At 29.8% G+C, this 24,165-nt stretch overlaps 2 protein-coding genes across 3 annotated transcripts; one reads left to right on the forward strand and one right to left on the reverse strand.

Moving 5' to 3' along the window:
- Positions 1-1,945, reverse strand: LOC119670663 (KAT8 regulatory NSL complex subunit 2-like). Its single transcript, XM_038081026.1, has 5 exons — positions 1,283-1,945; positions 1,030-1,225; positions 792-955; positions 327-727; positions 1-192 (listed from the first exon to the last, which is right to left on the reverse strand). Exons 1-5 carry the CDS (start codon positions 1,740-1,742, stop codon positions 133-135), a joined length of 1,281 nt encoding a protein of 426 aa, XP_037936954.1. The 5' UTR covers positions 1,743-1,945; the 3' UTR covers positions 1-132.
- Positions 1,946-3,373: 1,428 nt separating this feature from the next.
- Positions 3,374-15,927, forward strand: LOC119662499 (cyclin-T). Of its 2 annotated transcripts, XM_038072159.1 has the most exons (9): positions 3,374-3,735; positions 3,807-4,003; positions 4,074-4,402; positions 4,465-4,510; positions 4,583-4,673; positions 4,740-5,190; positions 5,252-7,500; positions 11,880-12,215; positions 15,794-15,927. In XM_038072159.1, the coding sequence occupies exons 2-8, from the start codon at positions 3,810-3,812 to the stop codon at positions 12,087-12,089; spliced, it is 3,570 nt and encodes a 1,189-aa protein (XP_037928087.1). In that variant the 5' UTR covers positions 3,374-3,735; positions 3,807-3,809; the 3' UTR covers positions 12,090-12,215; positions 15,794-15,927. The 2 variants fall into 2 exon arrangements, with proteins under 2 accessions (XP_037928087.1, XP_037928145.1); XM_038072217.1 differs by lacking the exon at positions 11,880-12,215 and having other exon boundaries at positions 3,374-4,003.
- Positions 15,928-24,165: the final 8,238 nt, after the last annotated feature.

Consider the following 24,165-nt stretch of genomic DNA (forward strand, 5'->3'; position numbering starts at 1 on the left):
TAAAATTAACAATATGATTTAATTATTTTTTTGTAAATTAAAGCTAGTCAAAGCATTAATTCTACAATTTGTACTAGGATCAAGGTATAAAAATTATATTTTTTAAAGCTTAAGTCGAGATTCTGTATGTCATCATTCTTCTTTATATTTTCGAGTCTCGGCATCGTCATCCTCAGTTTCTGATTCGTACTTCTGCAAGACAATAAGAAACAAAATAATTTTAATCAATTAATCAAATAAACATTCATAAATCAGAAATTTAATTAAATTATTTAAAAGCATTCTCCCATTTAGTGACGCTTTCATAATATGAGCAATTGGCATACCTTTTGCGCATATTGACGTTGGATTGGCGCTGGCAGATGTAGGGGACAAGTGGAATCATCAAATATACAAGGAATTGGATCCATACACCGAACTCCACCTTTTTCAACATTACATGCTCGAAACAACACTTGCTTTTTGTCTTCTAAAATATGCTTACGACAATATTTACAACTGGGCAAAGCAGCGGTTGTACACTTCACCCCACCCTCTGCAAAAACGCATTTAGGCATGGCCACTGGTTTATAGTTAAGACCGTCGGTAATACGTTGACGTTTCTCTTTGAATTTTTTGCGCAATACTGCATCCTGGCCGCGATGACGGTGATAAGTACTTAAAGCTTTAAAATTTTCATAATGTTTACGTTCTTGAGGACTATCCTTTAATTGATTATGAATACTAGCTGTTGAAGAAATTATGATTAATAAATATATTATATAATGGATTAAACTAAATATATTGCTTACATAGTACTTCCTTTTCTCCGCGTGTAGCAATCATGTATTTCCTACGAGAATTCTTCATTTCGGTTTGCAAATGTGATAGTTGCCTTAAATAGAGTGACTGCAGTCTGGTAAGCTTATTTTCAGTCGTCTTAGCCACTTCTTCTCGTGTGTATATACCAGCATGCCTACACAGTTGATTGATAAATAATTCAATTTAATAAAGTCCATATTAATCAGAAGAAATAATAATTTAACTTACTTAAGCAAATCTTCATCCTCAAGCGATGCTACACTGTCATCATCCGATTCGTCATATTCAAAGCAACGTGCTGTGTTCTCCATACGGGGTGGATCTTCATCCTCTGCAGAACTATCTGATGCGTAATCCAATATGCGACGTTGATTCTTCATGTCCGCATTTATCTTTGACATATCCTGTACCTGTTCACTTAAGACTAAAGTTTCAAGAGTTTTAATTAATTGCAAATAACAACGAAAATTGTCTTGCTTACCAAAAGCCGAAACATGTGGGGAAACCACATCAATCTCCTCTTCATCCGGTTCCGTAGCAACTTCTGGTTCTTTAGTGATCTTATCAAAATTCAAATGATGTGATAAACCATGGAGCAAAGAGTCATTGGTCTCAGCGCGTAATAGCTTTCCTATGGAAGTGTGCGTCTTACTGAGCTGCACTTGTCGGTTGTGCTCGAAACACAACATGGTAAGTGCCGGGTCCTTTTTGATGTCATGCTTTAGCACTGCATTTGGACACTTTCTGCTGTTTGGGTACAGATAGGCGCATTGCCTGTACGGACTATTGACATCTCGCAAAATATGGCGAAGGCAAAACTCGTAACCCTCCAAACGTGGTAACGAACATTCGAATGTAGGGTTCGAACACGATTTAGCTTTATTTTCGATTTCCTGTAGCAATTGCTCGCGCAATTCTTTTTCACCGCCACTTTGGTTCATTTCAACAATTTTCACGACCGCTTCTCAGCTCCCTCCCGTTCTACAATTACCAACTACCAACTCTTTCAACCGAAATGCAGTAACTAATCGTTACTTCAGTGACTACTTTTATTGCAAAAAAAATTTGCAATGCGCTGACAATAGCCATAGAGTAAATTGAAGAGGAAATTCAAACGTCTTATGTTGCTCAAGAGCAGTCATTTGCTACTTTTATATCAATTTCTAATAAGTAAAAATAAGTAGTAAATGTTATTTAAAGGGCATTACAAACAATATTTAACCCACAAAACAATCATAACATTACGTTCTGCGACACATCTTAAGCAGGATATCGACGATGCTAAATGTTTGCAGTCAAGGTATGCGTGCTACTAAATCGCATCGTGTATATTTAAGTTTGTATACCAAATTTCGGTATGAGACATGTATGCGGTAAAATTAAAACTTTTCAATTATTTGTTAAGTCTGAACACATGTCTAATTATGTATATCGAGCGTCGGATGAACAAAGATCGCGGAAAAAAATTGAAAAATAATTGAAAAAGTGCTAGACATTTATTTTCTTTAAAAGAAGCAAATTTAAAAAAAAAATGCTATAAACAATTTTTAAAGAAGTTCATATATTTTAAAAATTATTTTGTACTGAAAATATTTTTCAAGTAAGTTTTTATATATAAAAAATTATTATGTGTATAAAAATGTTAAAATGCAACATTTTAAAGAATTAAGTTTTAAGAATGAATATAAGAAATTATGTGTATTTCTAAGAAATATAAAATTTTATATAATGAAATAAATAACATGTTGCTACTATCATCATGTCAATTCTTTCAGTTTCGATTACTGTTTTGCAATCTGTACTTGCTCCGCTGTTGTTATGAACGCTGTAGAAAATAAATCAAAATGAAATATGTAAATAGTATGAAACTAATATTCGAAAACTGAGTATTCAGTCATATTAACATCTCAATTTTTAACAAAAATCGGTTTTTAATGATTATTAATTTTTATATCTTTCGTAAAAAATAACTTAAGAAAACTTGTATATTTAAAAGTAAAAAAAAAAAACCGTCAAAATATAATTCACTAATCAAATTACTTGCACTTTCTACAACAAAACAAATTTCAAAAACAAGAATTATCACCACAGGTGAAAGTTTATTACCAAAAATATAAATATTGTACCATGACTATTTATCATTTGATTGTCAAAATATTCAATTAAAGCGATATATTAGCGTTATTATAAAATAACAGACGAACAATGCTATTATGAAAACTATTGTGGCTTGAGTTACAATTAATGAATTAAGAAAAGTGTTAATGAGTAATAATTAATTAATTTAAAGAATTAATGTATGTAATTAATAAATATAGAGATAATTAAATATCTATTGCTTTTAAATTGTTATTTTACCGTGTGAACAGTCTCAACTTTTAATGATTTATAATTAATGTTCCTAGTAATATTAAATTAAATAAACTGCGCATCAAATTCATATGTCTACGTTATTGTGAAAAACGTAAGAGTTTTCTGCAAAATACAACCATGCATTAATTGTCGGCCATATTTGCTATTTGGTACCGAATACATATTTACGCTTCGAGTGTTTATTCGTTACAGGCACTGAGTAGAGTTTTTTCTTGCAAAATAATGATTGCTTTTTACATTCTTCACGAATAAAATTATAGTGGAATAATGTTATAAAATCGAATTTTTTGCATATATTGCAATTGTTAAGAAGTTATTTATGTAGTGGCTAAAATAGTTGCGTAATAGTAAAATTTGTGGCGCAGCCCGTCCTAATTTTTTGGTGAATAACTAAAAGTTAGATAAAGACACTCGTGTCTCAATGAATTTGCTAGAAACGTGATAGTCCGCCACAAAATTTTTAATAATTTTATGGGTTTTGCAACCCGATTGGCGAAAAAATACGTTGGGGTTTGTTGCAACATATAAAAGAAAAAATACCAACAACAATTAACATCAAAAGTAACTTTCTTTCAAAAAAAAAAACGAATTTTTTTTTGTGACATTTTCTGTAATTAATTGTTATTAACAAGGCAATGAGTGGAAGTTCTGGAAGTTCAGCATCAGGCAGTGTGCAAACTGAGAAAGATAAGGATTCTTTGTGGTATTTTTCCTCCGATGAGTTGGCTAATTCTCCCAGTCGTAAACATGGCATCGACGCTGACCAGGAACTCTCATATCGTCAAATGACGGCGTACCTTATACAAGAAATGGGACAACGCCTTCAAGTGTAAGTAGAAGGCTGCATTAAGGCAACAGAAAGGTATGTTTAATGACTGTTCATGCTCTTTTATATGCAGCTCACAATTATGCATCAATACTGCCATCGTGTACATGCATCGTTTCTATGCATTTCATTCATTTACTCATTTCCACCGCAATGGTATTGCAGCTGCAAGTCTTTTCTTAGCAGCGAAAGTCGAGGAACAGCCCCGTAAACTGGAACACGTTATTAAGGCATCTAACAAATGCCTGAACCAACCCAACTGTGCTACGACTGACTCATACTATACCGAGCAGGCACAAGATTTGGTTTTTAATGAAAATGTTTTACTGCAAACTCTCGGATTTGATGTTGCTATCGATCATCCGCATACGCATGTTGTGAAAACTTGTCAGTTGGTTAAAGGTGAGATCTAGTTTTGGTTTCATATGAAGTGCTAAAAGCTAAGATAATTTTATTCAATATAGCGTGTAAGGACTTGGCCCAAACCTCGTATTTTCTAGCCTCCAATAGGTATAATAGTAAAATTATATTTATAAATATTTCTGAAAGTAAGATTACACTTATATTTGGTTATACTCATAGCTTACACCTAACATCAATGTGTCTCCAATACAAACCCACTGTTGTTGCCTGCTTCTGCATATATTTAGCTTGTAAATGGTCACGTTGGGAGGTAAAAATCAAAAAAGAAACAAACAAAAATTTATTAGGTGCAAATAACATTGCAAATATTTATTAGATACCACAATCTACGGAAGGCAAACATTGGTTTTACTATGTTGATAGAAGTGTAACGATGGAATTGTTAAAGCAACTAACTGATGAGTTCATTGCTATATATGAAAAGAGTCCTGCCCGCCTTAAATCCAAACTAAATTCAATCAAGGCACTCGCGCAAGGTGCCAGCAACCGTGCTGTAAAAGATAAAAAGATGCCACAAGATGATTGGAAAATGGCAGATATGATGAAATCCTATCACTCTTCTATAAATACCAATGATAGTTCGACCTCATCATACAATTTAACAAATCCTAATGAACCAATGCCGAATATAACCGCAATTCTTCCTCCACCGCAACCTCCAATGCAAGTTAGAAAATCAGATATGCATTCTAGTCAGCATCGTTCTCACCACAGTTCATCAACACACCATCATAATAAAGTAAACTATAATTCTGGGGACGTAACTGGTACTATTATCCAAATTATAATATATAACCCTTTTATTGATTCGTTTTTTTTTGTTTTTAGATCATAAACATATGCATAAGCAGCAACCATACAATAGCAATCTACCGAATCGATCGAGAGACTCTACTCAAACACATCAGTCAATGATGTCATCTTCTGCAGTTTCTCTGCAAGCGGCATCAACATCTCGTTCAAATATGCCAATGCTGAACGTGCGAAGTACCACAAGCACAAGTTTAGTTGGCCAATCTTCTGCACCGCGGCCTGTTTCACAACAACATTCTGATCCAAACTTTCATAAACCACGTGCCGACAGGATTAATCAACCACCTCAATTACTACATAATGTGCCTCAACATGCCACTGTTAAAATGTCACAAAAACCTGAAACAAATCGTATTCCTTCGAAAGATATGCCTGTCCGAATACCAGAACAAGTGAAACATAGCGCCAAGTTGTATCCCCCGACGTCAATGGGACTAACATCTCATTTCCCTAACAATCAACATCCTATGACCACAAAATCAGAAAATAGCTCTGACGTTAATCGGAATTTAATGCACAACCAACGTCCTTACAATAACAGCAGCAATAATAGCACTAGCAGCAGTAGCAGTAGCAGTACCAGTAGTCTACCAAATTCGTTTACCTATCATCAACCGCAAGTACAACGGCCCAACAATAGTAACAACAACAATAACAACAAACATGACCAAACAAAACTTTTATCCGTCCACATGCAACAACATAAACAATTACAACAGAACGACACGTCATTTGGCAATGGAGCACATGACAGTCAACAACTTCCTAACCAACAGCATTTAAATAGTTTTACGACTCTAAGTCAGCGTGGGTCAGAAGCAATGCATAGCGAAGATCAAGGTAGTGCGCAGTTTACGGCTCATAATATGCTACAACAAAGGCCAGTGCACACGCAGGCAAAAACCGCAAATCAATCAATGTTTAGTCCTGATTGGAGCGACAAAACACAGCACTCATTATTGCCAAACAATAATAACGGGGGTCAGAATATTTCCAATGCTTGCGATCCATATGGTTTGAAATTGCCAACGAATGTTAAAGAAAGTCCGAAACGCAATGAACGTGATCTTATATCTGAAGCACTAATGAAAAAGGAGAAGAACCGTTTATCTTTTGGAACAGATAACACCGCTCTTAACATGCTACGTTCCAATTTACTGTCACACCAAATGCAACACACACAACTACCACAATCGAAACAAATATTGCAGAGAAAACAGGAAAGTAACTTTAATGAATTTGTCGGCACAAGTATAGGAGCAGTTGGTAGCATAAAGAGGCCTAATGAAGGCATAACAATTAAACAGGAAGATGAATTGCTACGTGATAGCAAAATTCGCAAAATCGAAACAGATAACAAGAGTAGTGCGGAACTGGGCAAACTACATGTCATTAATGGCATAGAAACCAACCCCGATCTTGTAAGAAATCTTCTAAAAGAGAGTCTTTGTACCACAAGTACATTCATCAAAACAGAACCTATACCTGCTCCAAGCCTACGACCACCTGCAGAGCTATTGGAACCTACTCCCATAACTACCATTATGAAAGATGTTAAAGAAGTAACTGCAATCACAGAACAAAGTGCTTTAAGTGAGCAATTAGGTGGTAAAGCAGAGAAGAAGAAGAAAAAAGATAAACACAAACATAAAGAAAAAGATAAGTCGAAAGATAAGGAAGAACGGAAAAAACATAAAAAAGATAAAGATAAACATAAAGACAGAGATAAGGAGCTGGAAGGATCTGAACCTGTCAAACTGAAAATACCCAAAGAAAAGTTAGAGGGAGTTAATTTATCTGGGGAGCCTTTAGGTGGATTTAAAATTAAGATTCCTAAAGATCGTATATCTGGAGATATAAATAATACTAATATGGGACATAGTAATAGTTCACTCGAAGTAGGAGCGATGCCTATAACACCAGGATTGAAAATTAAAATTTCCAAGGACAAAATTGAAACATACAGCGGTCCTACCACAGACATGATGAATGCAATACAAACGACTCCAAGTGGGCAAATTGGATCGTCATACTATCAAACTTACAGCACACATAACAGTAGTTCGAGCCAAAGTAGCGGCAGTAGCAGCGGTAAGAAAAAAGATCGTGATCGCGATAGAGAACGAGACCGTGACAAAGAAAAGAAACGCAATTTACACGAGCTGTTGAAATCCAATGGCAACTTGAACGCAGCAAATGCTGCCGTCGGAGCTGCAGCTGTGAACTTGAACAATCCGTTGATTAAATCTCAAAATTCCAGTAAGGTATGCTTATGATTATTTTGCTAAATACCAACGCAATTTGGGCGTTAGAATGGTGTAAGGTTCTCTATTTACATTTGTAAATTTATATTTATTAAAATAAGTATATAGCGAAATAAGCAAAACCTACCTTATCTTAGCAAATTTTTTTATTACCATATCCTATTTTATACTTTATTGGCTATGTTTAGCGAGAAATATGGGAGAGCGATAATTTGTAAGGCATCTCATCTGATAGTGTAGTGTACAAATGTGCCTCATATGGTGTGGTCTAATACGGGAAACACTGAAAAGTATTTTAAAATAATTAACATGCATTAACATTGTAAACATTAATTGCTATTTTCCATATGCTATTTTCCATACAGAAACGCAACTCAACTCAACTCAACTCCGTACCATTTTATATGGGTTTGTTGCTTTGAGAGCAGGTAGTCAAATGCAATTACACATTTCAATTGCAAAGTTGACCCTAAAACAAAAGGATAACGTAGTTATTGCAATTTTCACACTGAAATTCTAAACGAAAATTGGTTAAACCTTAAATTCATCTTTTAAAAATATGAATTATGCTATGAAAAAGAAGATTATGTTGCCAAGGACCCTGAATAAAGATTGCAACAATTATATGTGTATTTTGAAGCATTGTTTTGTGGTTTCTCTATGCTTTGATTTATTGAATCATTACTTCAATTACGATCTGTAACAATATTTATGAATTAATTTTTTAAAAGAGGTTTTTCGAACAGTAGTGAAATACAACAACAAAAATTTTATTTTTTATATATTATTTTAATTAATTGAATTTTTGGCTGACCATACAGCTGTTTCGAGTATTGCCAAATACCCATCATCAGTGGTCTTGGAAATAATTCTTGTATTTAATTATCCGTAAATAATTATTTTTTGAGACTGCAAGTACCAGGAATCGAACTCGGGACCTGCCAAATGTGAAGCTCAGAATCAGCGCACTTTAACCAACTGATCCAAAGCCGTACTTGACTTTTTTGTTCGCATATATTTCTGGAGTTTTGTTACTATTACTATGAAAGTTTTTATTAACAATTCTACTTGCTGTATTTATATTAGAACGAAATCATAAACCAGCTGTAGAATAATTGAATTAATTAATTAATTATATTTTTATTTTCAATTGTTAAATTTCAATACTATTCTGTTCGTAGAGGCATTATTTGTTGCATGATTTGTTCTTTCTTATGTATAGAACCTAATCTAGGAACGTAATGCTGAGAAAGTCATGCTAATGTTACTCCACTAGTCGCACGGGTGAATAAATTTTTAAAAACCAAAAACTTTTAAATTAAAAATTAAATTTTTGATCAAATGATTTCTTAGACTGTAATAAAAGCCCAATGGTTCGAATTTGACAATGTCAATTCTTGTGTGGCTCAAATTTGTCAGAATCAATTTATGTGTCCAACGGTTTATATTTGACAGGATCCATTCGCGTGTCCAACGGTTTCCTTTTCCATTATAATCAATAAAATTCTTGAGTTGACTCTACATAACAGTCCAATAGTTCAAATTTTATATAATCAATTTGTGTCCAATATTTGAAATTGGATAGGGGTCAATTTCTAAAACTCGCGGTCCAAAAACTTATATACTGATATCTGAACCAATAGATTTTTTGAAAGATCACTGAGGATTGATATTTTGCAATATAAAAAATAAAATTTTTGAATCTTCAAACTCGCGTCTGTTAAACTCTTTTCTTGTCATAGAATTTAAATATTAGTAATTTAATTTAATTTTATCATTTTAAGTCTACTGACGGTCTTATCTATTTAATCACAAACAATCTTATCAACTTGCCATCAATTCTACAAATTGTCTTTATTTTGACATTAAATAAAGTATTTAGAAACCACGGTTACTTACCCGTTAAAATGAAAAAATGTTCTTTCAAGAGCTAAACATTCTTTTAGTAGTGCCAATAAATCCAGTTTGGATTCAATTGCATTTCCCTTAGATCGAAAGATCACTGGAACTATAGTAAAGGCATAAGAAATTAGATTCGTTTTTAGAAATCAAATTGAATTAAAAGCTAATTCTTACATTACATAAAGTGCTTAATATAAAATTAAATCTACTTTGTTGTTGTTTGATTGTTTATAAATTGCTAACATTCTCTTAGTAATTCTCTACTATTCTATAACATCCTCTGATGTTACACATAAATTAAAATTAAAGAATTATTAAGAAGAACTTCCTATATCACATAAAAAACACTTGTTATGAGTTAGTCAAATTTAAATGGTAATTTCATTTATGCTACGATCCTTTGTATATTCTATGGTACCTTAACCCATACCTATATTTAACCCTTGTAATTACTTTTATAATTTATTTTATAATTACAAAACAAATTGTAATTCCTTCCATATTTTTTACTTTATAGAGAATCTCGGGTTACTACAACACTTGTATTTGTCTTGTAATTTCATACATGTTTTCTGCTATATAATCTCTATGGGTTACAAGCCATGAATTTATCTTGTAGTACCTTTAATTTTTCCTGGTGTATAGATCTCCATGCGTTACAACCCATGTATTTCTCTTGTGATTCCTTCCATGTCTTCTGCTATACAGATATCCACGGTCTACAACAAAAACAATAACTAATTGCAGTGACGAGGTTCTGTTAGTTCTTACGAGGTTTTAAGTGAGGAAGATTGGCAAAGATCTTCATATAACACAAAGAGTTTCGGTATTTTCAAAGTTATCTAATTGATAACTACTTTGATCTTCTTATCTTCTTAAAAGTTTGTCCAAAGAGAACATACAATCTTTTGAATTGCTTATCGATAGCGGTCCTTTTGTTAATATACTTCGTGAATGTGTGTAATTTCTTTGGATCATTAGCAATTATTATCTATAGTTTATATTTGTTTATACATAATTTTTATATATATCTTTTTAATATAAGTTTTATGCCTTTAAAAAAACACAAAAGTCTGAAAAATGTTTGTGAAAACAATTACTTGACATCCTAAGAAAAACATTAATTTTATTTAAACTAAACTAGTATGTGAGCTATATATAGCAAGGACATATATAACTATACTCATTTGCATACATTGTATAAAAATCCAAAAAAGAAAAAAAATACTCAGATGTTTAATTATGTAAAAATTATTACTAACACTGTTCAATTATTCCATAATTATTATTATTATATATATAAAAAGAAAAAGAAAAAGAAAAAACAAATAGAATTAAATACTAAAAAATGCAAACTCATTTAGATGCTGTAATATTTATGCAAAAAATGCAGATCGATTATAGTAAAAATGTAAATATTTTTAAAAAGTATTATTTTATTGAAACCAAAAGAAAAAAAAAAATTTCATATACAACGAATTTTATAATACCTAATAAAACATTGCAAAATCGTGTCTTGAAAATAGCAGTATTAGCTTAAATAAAATTCTCACTATATAATACAAAAAAAAAATTGTATTTTATATTCATTAAACTATTTATAAAGTATAGATCCTTAAATATAAAAGCTCCAAAATTTAATAATCACGGTTCCGATTTTTCGCGTGATGGACGAGACTTGACAACGAATTTAAGAGAAATTTTCATATTCAGAGCTACTTTTTCTCTCTACTATGTCGATATGGCTTAGTTCTCTAGATATCGGGTTTTAATGCTGCAAATTTTACATTAAAAAATCAGTATAACGCATTTATACTTGACGTTTATATTATCAATGTAAGAATTGCATATATTAATTACCGCCAGATGGCGTGTATAACCAATGCAAAAAAACTTACATTTTAAAAAAACCAATATCTCGATATAATTAAGCTATATTCGCATAAAGCCCTGTGGCTTAAGTAGCTCAATATATTGATATTCATCTAAAATTTATTGTTAAATCGTCCCAATCGGAAAATCGTTGAATACACCCCGGAAATATAAATAAAATCTAGAAATTTATCTGACTAAAGTCTGCCTTAAGCCAATACGATGAAATTACTAAACAATATACATATTATAATCGATCTATATTCTGCCTAACTACTCTGGTGATAGCCCAATTTTATATACAATATAATATACATTCCTCAAACTATTAAAATATATATTAAATGCAATAATAAAAAAAAGAAAAGAATGATTAAATGTAAAACAACTAAAATATTTGTTAACTCATATGTAATTTTTCCTTATACATTCATGGGATTAAGTGCTTAACATAATACAATCAGTTCACAAAACCCGTTAACTGGGGTGTTCAGAATATGTTTGCTTACACTGCCATAAACAAATCATAACACAATAATAAATCTAAATCGAAGTATTTTACGCAAAATATTAAGGCCCTCAGATCGCCATAAAAATTTTTACAGATTCAACACTTTAGCAACAATATGTCCCAACTGTTTGGCGAGTCCAACGACGATGACGACGACGACGATGAAATAGATGACTTTCCCTATAAGAACTATCAAGAAAGACGAAACTCACACACACATCAATATCAGCAACAACACCAGCATCAGCAGCAGCAACAACAACAGCATCAGCAACGACATCAACAGCAGTTGCAGCAAAGATAATAGCAATTAAAATTTGAATAAAATATTTCAATAAAATGTCTGTCTGTCAAGCAAATGTTAAGTTAATCATAAACAAAACAAAACAAAATGATGAAGATTAGTGGAATGATTATGTTTAGGAAACAGGTATAATTTTGTACATACGAAAACTTTGTTTATAAATAAAAATTTTCTAATTTTTAAGAAAACTAAACAAATTAAAATATATTCAAATTAATTTTTAAGTTAATATTATACGTGTTATATAAACAATTTTGTTATATATAATACAATCGATCAAGATGTTATTTTGTCAATACACTCTTTGCATTTCTTGCAACTTTAAAATTTATGCAATTAAATCTATATCAAGTGAATCTATTACATTTGTTATGGATTCCAATGTTATAAAGAGTAAGACCTTTTATTACCAATTCCAATTCATAAAAATTGGGCTCATGTGTATATAATATATACAATCCCTTTTGGAGTGATTGTCTTAAATCTATGTCTTAAAACATGCATAATTTAATCTGTTCCTAGTGAACTTGATACTTTCATTATAAGTTTCGATTTAATAAGAAGTTTATTCTTCTAATTCTATTTCAGTCTCATAGAATTTGAGGCCTTGCTTATCGTAGATACATGTTCTCTTCTGAGATGATAGTTTTAATTATATGCTAAGAATGTGAACAGTTTAATCTGTTCTTATTCAATCTATTACATTTGAAATTGGTTACGTTACAAAGAGTTCAGTCTCTTATTTCCAATTATATCAACTTTGTAGAATTTGAGGTATATTATATATATAATCCCTTTTGAGTTGATAATCTCAATTCTTTGTCGTAAAACTTGAACAATTTAATCTGTTGCTAGTGAACTTAATATTTTAGAAAATTGGTTTCTTGTAATAAGGAGTTTAAACTCCTATCCTATTTCCAATTAAGTCTCATAGAATTTGGTGTTTTACTTATTGTAGATATATGTTCTCTTTTGAGGATTTGGTCCTAATTGTATGACATAAATGTAAACACTTTTATCTGTTCTTATTCAATCAATTACATTTGTAATTGCTTACAACTTCACAAAGAATTCTATATCTTGTTTTTAATTCAGTTTCATAGAAGTTGAGGTCTTGTACATATTAGGTATATGATCCCTTTTAAGGTAATGGTCTCAATTCTATGACTTTCAATTCTAAGCAAGTCTAATACTTTCGTTATTGGATTCAATGTGACAACGATTTTAATTCTCTATTTCCTTATTGTATCCAAGTAAATCTAATGCTTTTTGTTTGATATTTTATTTCTAATTCTAACTTTTGAGGCGCTAATCTACAACGTAAACCTTCTCTCTCTTGTTGTTGTTTCAAATAATACATTTGAAAATATATATCTTAATCTTTTTGGTACTATTTTTGATAGTCTAAGAAAATAATGTTTCTTGTATATTAAAAATATATATACAATATAATATATTTAGTAAATATATACTAAATTAATATTTGTGTAATTTAGAGGCAATTCAAATTACCCAAGAACTTTGTTTATATTTCTTGAAAGTGTTATACATATGAGATAAGACAATATTTAATTTGTTAAAATGATGAAAGTACTAGATTTCTGAGCTGAGCTTTTACATTGTACAATACACCTGTTAAGTCCTACTATAGATTTTTGAGGTCTTACAAAAAATATTTCATCTCAAACAATAAACCTTTCATTTTATTAACCTTTCACAATATTCTTTCTATGTCGTACTATAGACATTTCAGCTCGGGAAATAGATATTTCAGATATCACAACATATCTTTCATATCTGATCAGATATAAATTTATAAGACTTTTTATGTCGGTTAATAGACGTTCTATATCGCACAATAACCTTTTAGGATATATATATTTTTGATCTTTCAATGCATATAATTTCTCATGTCGCACAATTGGTATATCAGGTTGCAAAATGTACGACTTTCAAATTCTAATGTTATATATTCCGCGAAAATATGCGTTGATCCTATTAAACCTAAGTGTAAATATACACATTACTGTACCGAAGAGTTACATTTTCGTTCTTCAAATATCTAAATATATGCACTGCTTAAGAAGAAAAATTAGTTATATAGTTAGAAAAATTTGTAAAACAAAACTGAACTATTCGATTACACTATATGATATACGTCTATTATTCTTTTTTTTCCATAACTCTTTAATCGAGTACATGACCTCGTTTATTTCTTTAAATCATATGGTGTTTCGATTAGTGTTACTATTTTAATAACATCTGCTTTATCTTTTTAATAATATATTGCTATTAATTTTACAAATCTATTAACAAACCTTTCAGTTGATAAAAATGGAAAATTCACTTCATTATCTCAAAAATCCTTTATGCTGTTATAGCGTGCTGTAGATCTCCCAAAGCACTTGTTAAATCAACTATTTTGCACCAATATTTACATATTAGAAAGCATTTTTTATTTATTAAGTTATTCATTACCATATTATTCTACTAACCATATTCTAACATAGTTAAAGACTATGTCACTCATTTCATATACTCGGTAACTCGGTATTCGGTAACATAATATTTTCTTTCATTTGTTATTATTTGAAGTTTTTCTCTCTCAATGGATACTACCATTGTTGGCAATTTCTACATTTGTACAGGACAAGAGAGAGATTGACTCCATTTTTATTCTATGTGCTAGCTACTTATTTGACTGACGAGTCTTCTTGCAATTTCCGACTTCTCTGCTTCTTAATTTCTCTATAATTATAACTACTCAAACAAGGGCATATACAGATTAAATATAAAAGTACTGTTTTTACGTTAAAGAATATTACTGCCATCCAACATCAAAATTAGTTAATAATTAATTCAACTATGTATAGCTGTAATTTATGCATTCGTTCTAATACGGCGTTGTGTTAGTTATCAAATTAACGTAACTCTGCGCTTCAAATTGCACAGAAAATTGTTTATAAATTTATATAATTATATTTATAAATAATAAAAACTTTTGTTGTTGTATTTTCAGTACTGTTCGATAAAAACCTCTCTTGAAAACAATAGTTTATATGTATTAAGAATTTAGTTTCTTTCGTTAAAACGAACATTAACAATCAATTTAATCCAAAAAATATTTTTATAAATGATTGATAATGGGTTTTTATTTAGCAATAATCGAAAAATATAATTTTGTAGACAATTACATTATGTATCAATTTTTATCAATTAATTGATTATTACACTAATTACTTATTATATTATACATATGACGTTGCAGATAGATTAATATTTTTCCAACGAAGAATACACGGTATTCAATTATAATATTTGTGGGATCTTTTACAATAAAATAGAATAGGAAGAGAAATAGATAAATAGAAAATTTATTAATATAAAGTACAGTATTTTATATAGTCTATATAAACGTGATATTACTTTCAAATGGGTACTAGTATACCGTCTGGTTACTAGATATATAAATATTCTAGAATATATCTAGAAATCATTATTCGTATGTCATTATCATATACATTTAAGCATTTCGTTGAAGTCTATTATCAGTCACTGTCTCCTATTGCTAATAATTTAATATAATAGAAAAATTAATTAGAATACTAATATGTTATTATATTATAATGAAAGTATATATATATATACGAATGCTTTTATATTATGAATAATAAATGACTAAATTTTTATATTTTTTCTTGCAGTTCTAAAAGCTGTTCAACTTCCTCATCGTGGATTGAGTTTGTGTTGAGTAAGAAACGCAAACCAAAACTAACTTCTACGTCTACGTAAAAATTAAATATCTAAAAAATAACAAAAACAAATTTAAAAATATTTAAATGGAAACTAAATTAAAAAAGTTTATCCATTTATCCATTAAATTCTTATATAAAAAAGGCTATTAAAATTGATTCAAATCATATGCGTAGCGCTTCAAAAAACTGTAAATTTGTTGATTAATGAAGAAATATTCTAAAGTGAAACTTACTATATAGGCATTAATTTATAAATTTATTTAGCCTTAAGTATACTTTGAAACATGTTTGTATATTAATTCTATTATTTAATTGTGTTTCACCTAAAGAATTCATTTCAATTTCAATTTCAATTTGAAAAAATAGAAAACTAGAATAAAAACTAAAAACTATTTTGCGTGCAGACAAGAAATGCAAATGCAAATGCAATGTTGTTTATAAAAGTTGTATCAAAATATAATGAAAAAAGAAATTATAATATATTATTTAATTATTAATAATAAAAAAAAGAAATTCACTATTGCTAAAAACAAATTACGAAAAAAAAGAAATAAAAATTATTCAAAAATCATGAACACAAATAAAAAATTATTAGGTTAAACTTTTGTTATAGAATTTAGTTAGAAATTTTTTTATTTTACTTAGTAATTTTTTCCATTTTTTTTTATTAATAATACGTTAAACAAAATTTTTATTATTAAGTTTATATACTTCTATATATATATAAATATGTATATATATATATCTATCTATATGTATGTGAAATATTTTAATTATATATAAATGTATATTTAGTTTCATTATAGCTACATAACACTTTTGTAAAAAAAAAAACAAATTATTAATCAGATATATCAGTGCTTATATATTTATTATAAGAAGTTCAGCTTTTCGAGCTGGCTAGGTTCAACTATTTTTATAATGTGAAAATAATTATTAATATTTTATTATTATTTTTTTTGTTTTATTTTTGATTTTTTTTATTTCACTATTAAAAAAATATAAAATGTAAATAATTGAATGAGAAACTTTTATGATAATACGGATTGTCAAGAAACTAAAATAAAAAAAAAAAAATAAACAAAAACTCCAAAACTCAAATTGTGACTTTTATTTTTACACACAACGTATTGTCGAGAACTATTGTCAGTAAAAGCATATATGTTTGATCCCTTAATCTCTTGCAGTCTCAAAAAAATTATTTACGAATAATTTACAAAAAACACAGCCCCCGATGCTGCTATATATTTGGTGAAATTCATGGGAGTAATCATGGATGTATGTATAATGCGTTGGACTCCAGGTATACAGATATACAAGCAAGTCGATTTGGACATTTTTTTTGTTAACCTTATTTTATAAAGAAAAATTTGCAAATGTACCCCTAACTTACTTCCTGATTATGCCATTGACGCATTAACGCTTTTAGGAAAATAACACTTTTAGTGGGGGTTAGTACTACTTATTGCCTGCTTGTGTACTCTTGTAACCAGCAGTTAATAAAATGAACGCAAGAAATTGAAATATAAGACCTTGATAGAACAGAATAGAATAGAGTAGCATAGAATAGAATAGAGTAGAATAGAATAGAGTAGAATAAAATAGAGTAGAATAGAATAGAATAGAATAGAAATAATCGGGGTACCGGCTCCTAATGAAGCGGAGCATCGCGACTATAGTTGATTTTAGTTGATAGTGCTGCTACAAACCCTAACCGAACAGAAAACATTCCACCCTTCGAATAAAAGCCAAAATATCATTCGTTGAGGACTCCTAATATCAAAAGGTTAGGTGGTTTATACCACCGTTAACTTTCGCTAACATTCAAACTGACTGTACCATTTTAAAATTAATAATAGACTAACAGGATCAAATGTATTTAATTTATTGGTGCACATATAACATATTAAGACACATTGGTAGGAGGCGCTAGGGAGGTGCTCCTACCTAACTACATCCATGTTCATACCCATATTGTATACATTAAGACTGAAAAGTTTTCGGAAATTCTCATTTAAAATTCGCGCGCTGTATATTTTTCGATATTTTAAGTTTATGTAGTTTGGCAGCACTGTCCTTATTTACTATGCCAAAAATGAGCGCGATCTGTCAGACAGTTCGTTTACGGCAGCTGTTGAAACCAGTTCACCTCAGTAGTGCGTTGCGAAATGTCTTCGACGGTCGTACGACCGTCCTGAAAGGCTTTGTACCACTCATAAACTTGAGTTTTCGATAAAACTGATTCCCCATAAGCCTTTTGTAGCATTCGCAACGATTCTGCACACGAAATTTCGTTCGAAACACAAAATTTGATGCAAACTCTTTGTTCAATATTTTTTTCCATTGTTTTTTTCGCAACGCACTACTGAGGTGAACTGGTTTCAACAGCTGCCGTAAACGAACTGTCTGACAGATCGCGCTCATTTTTGGCATAGTAATTGTCCTTAATTGCTGCCAAACTACATAAACTTAAAATATCGAAAAATATAAAGCGCGCGAATTTTAAATGAGAATTTCCGAAAACTTTTCGGTCTTAATGTATATATATTTGTTTGTTCTTTAAAAACATATTTAGACAAATTTATGGTTTCACATTTTTTTAAAAATATCTCTAACAGATTAGAAATTGATTGACTATATAACATATATATCCGAAAGCTGACATATAAAATGAAAACTCGCATTTAAGTGAAGGTATTAGTACATAGTTTACAGCGGATTAAAAAAAATTATTAAAACAAGTTATTATTATTATAAGCTAACTCAAGAGTTTGTTCTGTATAAGCTGATTAAAATAATAACTCTTTATCATTGCAGTATCAGATTATTTGCTATAGTAGAGGTACAGATTCATTGTATCTTATACTCATAGTATAAATAAAATACTATCTACTTTCTACTGCGCATATGGAACTAAATCCATTACCTTATGGTCTTGAACTGAACTAGCGATTCTAATATAAAATTAAATTTCTAATACGTTAAGTCTTTAGTTGATGTTTGTATAAAAATGTATCTAATTAAATTTTAAATTTTTATGCAAATAAACTTATATTAAAAATTAGAAAAAACGGAAAAATTAATCGGTTAAGATAGAATAGAAATGTACTAAGATAAATTGAAGTGCTAATTTATGGGCCGCCTTTATATCGACATGCGATTTTTAAAGACCTGATGGCGCCATAGTAACAACAAAATTGTTTTTTTAAATAAAACAAACTAATTAACATATATACATTAAATTTATTTTTTATCTTTCATTTTATTATTATAGACGCCATTTTATCCTATTTACGCAAATATTTATTTATAAAGGGCCCATTAGACAGCAACGTTCGTTGTCAACGCGCGCTTGCCATTACACAAACAATTTTTTAAAAATTTTTAAAACACGCCCAAGATAAAACAACAAATATACTAAAAAATCGCTCTCACAAGAGAATTTTTTTCTCCTACTTTTCTCCTACTTTGTGAAATGCGAAATTTGTTTGTGTAATAGTAACATTTGAAATTTTAAGAAATGTGTTGACGAAAATCAAAACATTTTGATATTTCTTCAAACATGCTCGTGTTTTTGCATATACAGTCGGATTTGGTCGGCATGCAAAATTTTATTTATTTTGAGAAATGGAAGCGTAAACATCGTTTAAATGCACGCATGATTTGTCGTTAGGATGCGATGCTTTGCAAATATGAATGAATTTTATTTTAAATATTTGTATTTTCTACCTAGGTAAAATTTTTTAATTTCCAAAACATTTTATTAAGGAGAATTAAAATATTAATAACCTTGGGCTAAAAAAAAATAACCAAACATTAAATTACAATAGAAATTTTGTTTTAAATATTAATTGCATTGTGCACCTACGGAAAATTTGTTATTAAAAAATACCAAAAAAAAAAATTAAATTATATAAATTATAATATATATAAAAATAAATATATAAATTGAAATCATAAAAATAAATATAAATATATAAATTAAAATTATAAATTAAATGTCATCATTTTTCGTAAGGGAATTACGCATAGCAGCCGCTGTCGACACTTCAGCGATTGCTTTAATACTGATGAGTGCACAAATTTTGCATTGTTTGCTGGAGGCGTGTTTAAAAAATTGTTGGTAAATTTAATGTGCAATGGAGAGAGAAGACTTCGTGTGTTTGTCAACGCGCGTTGATGTCTAAAGGCCACTTAAGATACCATTGAAGGGTTTAAAAATAAGTGAAATATTGTCTGCTAATAATTAGTATTTAATTTTCAAAATTTTCCACTCAAATGAAATTTAATTAACAAATGTTAATTATTTTATTTTTTTCGTAATTATTGCGAATTATGGTGAAATTCATTTTTTCCAAAAATAAAGACATATGAATGCAGTTGGTACCTAAAAATACTTTCCAAATTATATAATAAATATGATATAATATTATATAATGAAATATTTTGAGCTACTCATTTTTTTATTCTAAAAACAATTTTTTTAAATAAAATAATATTTAAATAAAATTCATAAATAAATAGAACCAACGTGTTTTGTTTTAAATAAAAATAAATTTGATCTAAAAGGCCACAAAAACCATTAAAAAAAATTGATTTTTATATGAAATATATATAAGAATTCTTTTAGATCGGTTTAGGTTTAGATATAGCAACTTATAAACTATCTGTTCAGATAAATGTTTTTATAAGAATATTTTTGTAACGTTGAAATATATTTTTTTCTTTTTAAAAATATATCCACCAAACGTCGAAAAGTTTTGCAAGTTATACCAATGCTCACTCTTAAAATTCAACCGATCGGTTAATTACCCCTCCTTTTAAAGTTTAATTATAGCCTTGATTATAGCCTAATATTTGATAAAGGACATATCAATCTGATTAAACATTTTTTCAGGATTACCATTACATAGTCTATACCGTTTTAGGATGGTCAATGGTATGGATGGGTTTTGGGTTAGGCTAAGGCCTCTATGTACTGCGACCAGCATGATCTATTGTGCGCTCCGTTTTAGGATAAGTTGAGATGTATGAAAATAAAGTAATATTTTCAGTTTTCAAATGAGTTCCAAACGAAATTACTTAATATCCGTACAGTATACAATAACCTTAACTCAAATATAAAACCTTCTTAGTACCTAGCCTAAGACGGGTCTTATAAGTTTAACTCTTGTAATGGAAATTATATATTCCTCGATGATCTCTCTTTTTATATATTGTATAAGCATTTTCATATAAGCATTTTAAAGCTTGCAAGATTAATATAAGCATCGTCATATTGGGTTCTGTAGTATCCGAAGTCCATTCCATGCCTTTAAAGATGTACCATGCACATTCCTATATGGTCAAGTTGTCTTATTTCATGTGCTGAATGAATTGGTTAACTATAGTCAGGTTTATGGAATGGTAAAAATTTTCTATCTCTTTCCTTAAATTGATGTAAAAAAATTAAAACCATTGTTTTTGCTCTTCAAAATTAACAGTATCTATAATAAAATAAAGATTTTTTCCTATTTAAAATTTAAAATAATATGTGCTAAAAAATATTTTGTTCCTGAGCGCCATGATATCTGTAAAATTCTTATAACATAAGTTTATTGTAACTATATGTAGTAACTGAAACAATACATAATATTTCTATTATCTCATATTTAAATAGTATTCAATCTATATCTGTATTAGTTAAACTTATCCTATCTTTAATCTTTTTGCTATAAAGTTCATCTTGATATCATAGCAAAAGTCCGTAGATATTTAAATTTAAACCACATAAAATCGCGATTACATCTGTAAATGGATCTCCCTTCCATCTGATGCATATGTAAAGCCATACAATGTGTTATTTACTGTCAGATAAAATTCCAATTATTTTCATGATGAATTTCATTTATTCAGAAGAATACATTCCTATACCAGATAAGAATCGTACATACTCGCTTTACAAATACAATTTAATAAAGAAATATATGTACTGTACTTGTGAATTACAGTTAATATCGGGAGATATTATTAAAACGAATATAAAAGTAAAAGTTGTTGTTAGATTTAATTCTGTTTTTATTGCAAATCGAAAATAAAGAGCATTTAATTTTTATGTGTTCAGCCTTTAGTATCGCTCTGCATCCGGATCGAGCTCAATTCATTTTTAAAATTAGAGCGCAAACTGGTTAGATTTTATACCGCAAGCAGAGATCTCTGCCGCAAGTCCGCAAGTCAACGCATTGAACTCCCCAACTAAACTGAACTGAACCGAACTGAACGATTACTAATTGAGTTACTGATCGATATTTTGTTTATTCATTATTCAATATATGTAGAGACATTCTTTTGCGCAAAAATAAATTTTATCGCTTTTTGTAAAAAAAATACGGAAGTTTGTTTGAGAAATCAATGAGCCACGCTTTCGATGCTCTACGTTTGGGGCTAGTCATATTCGTTGTGGATAAATGTTAAAGGAATATATTTTTATAAACGAGACTATTATATTTAAATTGCATATATGAGTGTTTATTAATGCGAGATAAATGATGTCGTAGGAGCGTACGGCTAGGTGGAATATAGAGCAGTTGTAAGGACAATTGAACGGACGGATCAAGTATATACAAGTTGTTATTATTGAGGGATGTGAGGTTTAGAACTCAAAACATTATTTTAAAGATTTCTTTTTACATCATTAATATTACTTTGTGACCATTTCTGTGATTAAGAATGGTATAAGGTTAGTTTTTAAGAATAAAATTTCTACAAAAATATTTTTTGATGCCATATTACAGATTAGTGTTTTATTGCCCTATCTTTATGTCAAGAATTACTTAATTTGCCTGTGTATGCCATTGAAAGGCTTTATACCATTTTTATACACAACTCATCAAATATGGCAGCGTGTGTACCTGAGTTGGTGATTCATCACCTTGACTCTATTTTACCTGTAGACAATTTTAAGTCACACTAAGAATAACAGAATACGTGGGCTTTATGAAATGATGGATCTGATGTTTTTGTATATGCCTGTTTTTATCAGGTTTCGCTGTGTTTTTAGATTGTTGAGTGTTGGGTTATTAATTCACTCAATACTCAATTATGTTGAACAGTTTCAGTGCACAATCTTTAAAAAAAATTTTTTTCATTAAAGATTCGATATGTTATACGTACTTCGAGTTACTTATTTCGTACTTCGGTGACAGAATAGTTTGACAGACCCATCCCTTGCATCATTGTTAAGAAGTTAGAAGCCAAAAAGAAGCAACATATATTAATTTTGTGACCTTAATAATCCATATTAATATCTAATGCTGGCTAAGGTTAATGCGAGGGAGTAAGTATTTTTTTTCATTTAATATTATTTAAATATGTTAGTTATGTTAATATAAGAAATGAAATAATGCAATTAATAACAACTCTTCTTGTAGAATAAAAGAAAACTACTAATTATTATTAATTGCTAAAAGGATAAATGCTAAAATTTGTCACAATTGGGCATTTGTCCAAGATGAATTTCATCTTTTATAAATAGCTGATCTAGCTGATTGATGATGTAAATAGATCGTCGTTCTCTTCTAGTGCAATGAGTAATATTATTAATAGCATGTAGCGTACTAATGAGTTCGTTGCGAATTGCACTTCTCATTTATTCGGTTTTTTGTTTATTGTTTTTAGTTTTTATTATTGTCATAAAACAGACGTTAATGCATCTATAATAAATAAAAATTAAAAAAGCAATAAAGCTAAAAAACAAATTAGAAAAATAAATAAATAATTTGTAGCTTGTCTTAGAGAATCTTGTGCCATTCTTTTGTAATCCCCGTTTTTCCGAAACCGGCTGACGACACAGCCAATATTTTTATAAAAGTGAAAAGAAAAACCGTTACGCATACACATTCCGAATAATTATACGGAAAAAATGTGCGGGATATCCCAGTTATTATCTATGTAGAATATCAAGTACCCGCACTTGCTACACAGCGTGTACTTTGGAGCCATACACTTCGCTTGGAAGTGACGTATTAACTGGTTTTTCTGCCTGGTAGCGATCGTGATTCACAGTCTCGACAGTTTCGACAGTCTCGTTGATTTGATTTCGATTCGGGCGAGTTGTGAATGGACCCGCGGATCACATCTGTGCGATGGCGTACGAATTAATGAGCGTTTAAAAATAAATTGAAATGTATATTGTCTTGGCGAAAATGTTTATATTTAAACTTGCAGGCAAACCAAGCTTAGCAGCGTTGTGCACTGAGCGGTACGCTCTCGCTCACTGACCGTTGCCGCTTTTTGGAATGCGTTTAAGTTAGAACCTTTGTTTGATGTGGAACTTGTTAATC

Source organism: Teleopsis dalmanni, chromosome 1 (assembly GCF_002237135.1).
Source record: "Teleopsis dalmanni isolate 2A chromosome 1, ASM223713v2, whole genome shotgun sequence".
Taxonomy (NCBI): Eukaryota; Metazoa; Arthropoda; class Insecta; order Diptera; family Diopsidae; genus Teleopsis; species Teleopsis dalmanni.

What these genes read in the sequence shown, in the direction of transcription:
- LOC119670663 (XM_038081026.1), bottom strand. Translation starts at nt 1,742, where the DNA reads ATGAACCAAAGTGGCGGTGAAAAAGAATTGCGCGAGCAATTGCTACAG. An exon ending in CCCACATGTTTCGGCTTTTG is followed by an intron (nt 1,226 to 1,282) that starts GTAAGCAAGACA and finishes TTGAAACTTTAG; the next exon opens with TCTTAAGTGAACAGGTACAG. An exon ending in CGGAGAAAAGGAAGTACTAT is followed by an intron (nt 728 to 791) that starts GTAAGCAATATA and finishes TTTCTTCAACAG; the next exon opens with CTAGTATTCATAATCAATTA.
- LOC119662499 (XM_038072159.1), top strand. Translation starts at nt 3,810, where the DNA reads ATGAGTGGAAGTTCTGGAAGTTCAGCATCAGGCAGTGTGCAAACTGAG. An exon ending in TATTTTCTAGCCTCCAATAG is followed by an intron (nt 4,511 to 4,582) that starts GTATAATAGTAA and finishes TTATACTCATAG; the next exon opens with CTTACACCTAACATCAATGT. An exon ending in AATCTCAAAATTCCAGTAAG is followed by an intron (nt 7,501 to 11,879) that starts GTATGCTTATGA and finishes AAATTTTTACAG; the next exon opens with ATTCAACACTTTAGCAACAA.